General features: G+C 43.1%; 1 protein-coding gene across 1 annotated transcript; it reads right to left on the reverse strand.

Moving 5' to 3' along the window:
• On the reverse strand, positions 1-1,083 carry LOC122655185 (uncharacterized mitochondrial protein AtMg00810-like). The gene is made up of 2 exons (XM_043849400.1): positions 937-1,083; positions 1-603 (listed from the first exon to the last, which is right to left on the reverse strand). Exons 1-2 carry the CDS (start codon positions 1,081-1,083, stop codon positions 1-3), a joined length of 750 nt encoding a protein of 249 aa, XP_043705335.1.
• Positions 1,084-1,387: the final 304 nt, after the last annotated feature.

Raw genomic sequence — 1,387 nt, forward strand, 5'->3', positions numbered from 1 at the left:
TTAGACAAGGTTACCTCCCACATACACACAATAACCTATAGTTGATCTCCTATCAACAAGCAACCCAGCCCAATTTTCATCTAAGAACCCTTCAACTCTCCCATGTTCATGACTAGCATATACTAATCCACACCGTGGAGCCTTTTTGAGGTATCTCAAGATTCGTATAACAACATCCCAATGAGGAGTCCGAGGAGATGACAAGAATTGGCTTACAACACTTATCGGGAAAGCAATATCGGGTCTGGTGAAAGTCAAATAGTTGAGCTTCCCAACAAGCCTACTATACTTCTCTGGATCATCAAGAACATCTGCCTCTTCAGCAACAAGTTTGACATTAGGATCCATCAGGTTATCAAGAGGTCTACACCCTAGCATCCCAATTTCTGTAAGCAGGTCAAGAGTATACTTCCAATGTGATAGGGATATACCCTTCCTCGACTGAGCCACTTCAACACCTAGGAAATAGTTTAACTTCCCCAAATCCGTAGTTTGAAACCTTTGTTGTAAATGAGACTTCAAACTCTTAAATCCTTCAGAGTCATCTCCAATAATCACTATATCATCCACATACACGATAAGGAAAATTCTGCCTGTGTTGATCTATCGATAATAGAGAGAGTAATCACTGTTGCATCGAGATAGACCAAACTCAAGACTACTTCTTTGAAACGACCAAACTAAGCTCTGGAAGACTGTTTGAAGCCATACAAGGACCTCTTCAACTTACAAACCAAGCCAAGCTCCCCCTGAGCAACAAACCCAGGAGGTTGCTCCATATACACCTCCTCTCGTAGGTCACCATGATGGAATGCATTCTTGACATCTAACTGATGTAAAGGCCACCGTTGGGTGGTTGCAAGAAAGATTAAGACCCGAACAAAGGTACATTTAGCAACGGGAGAAAAGGGGTCAGAATAAATCCACTCCATAAACCAGACGGGCTTTAAGGCGAGCAAGAGAGCCATCTGCATTAACCTTGACAACATAAACCCATCGACAACCTATAGCAGATTTCCCAGGTGGCAATGGAACAAGTTCCCAAATCTGATTATGTTCCAATGCCTGCAATTCCTCCTCCATAGCTGTCCTCTAACCAGAACTAGATAATGCCTCTACAATGGTCTTAGGAAGAGGATGAGATTCAACAGTAGACAGACAGGCGCGAAAGGAAGTAGACAAGCCAGAATAAGAAACATGAGAAGAAAGAGGGTATTGAACACACCGACATTTACCTTTACGATGAGCAATGGGAAGGTCCAAATCGGAAGACGGAGGAACAGGGACTGATGTAGAATCCTCAGACAGCAAATACGTGGCAGCAGGAAGAGGATCAACAAGGGCAACTTCTTCTCTTGGACGATGACTGTAAACATAACGAACTTCA

This window comes from Telopea speciosissima, chromosome 3 (genome assembly GCF_018873765.1).
Source record: "Telopea speciosissima isolate NSW1024214 ecotype Mountain lineage chromosome 3, Tspe_v1, whole genome shotgun sequence".
Classification (NCBI taxonomy): domain Eukaryota; kingdom Viridiplantae; phylum Streptophyta; class Magnoliopsida; order Proteales; family Proteaceae; genus Telopea; species Telopea speciosissima.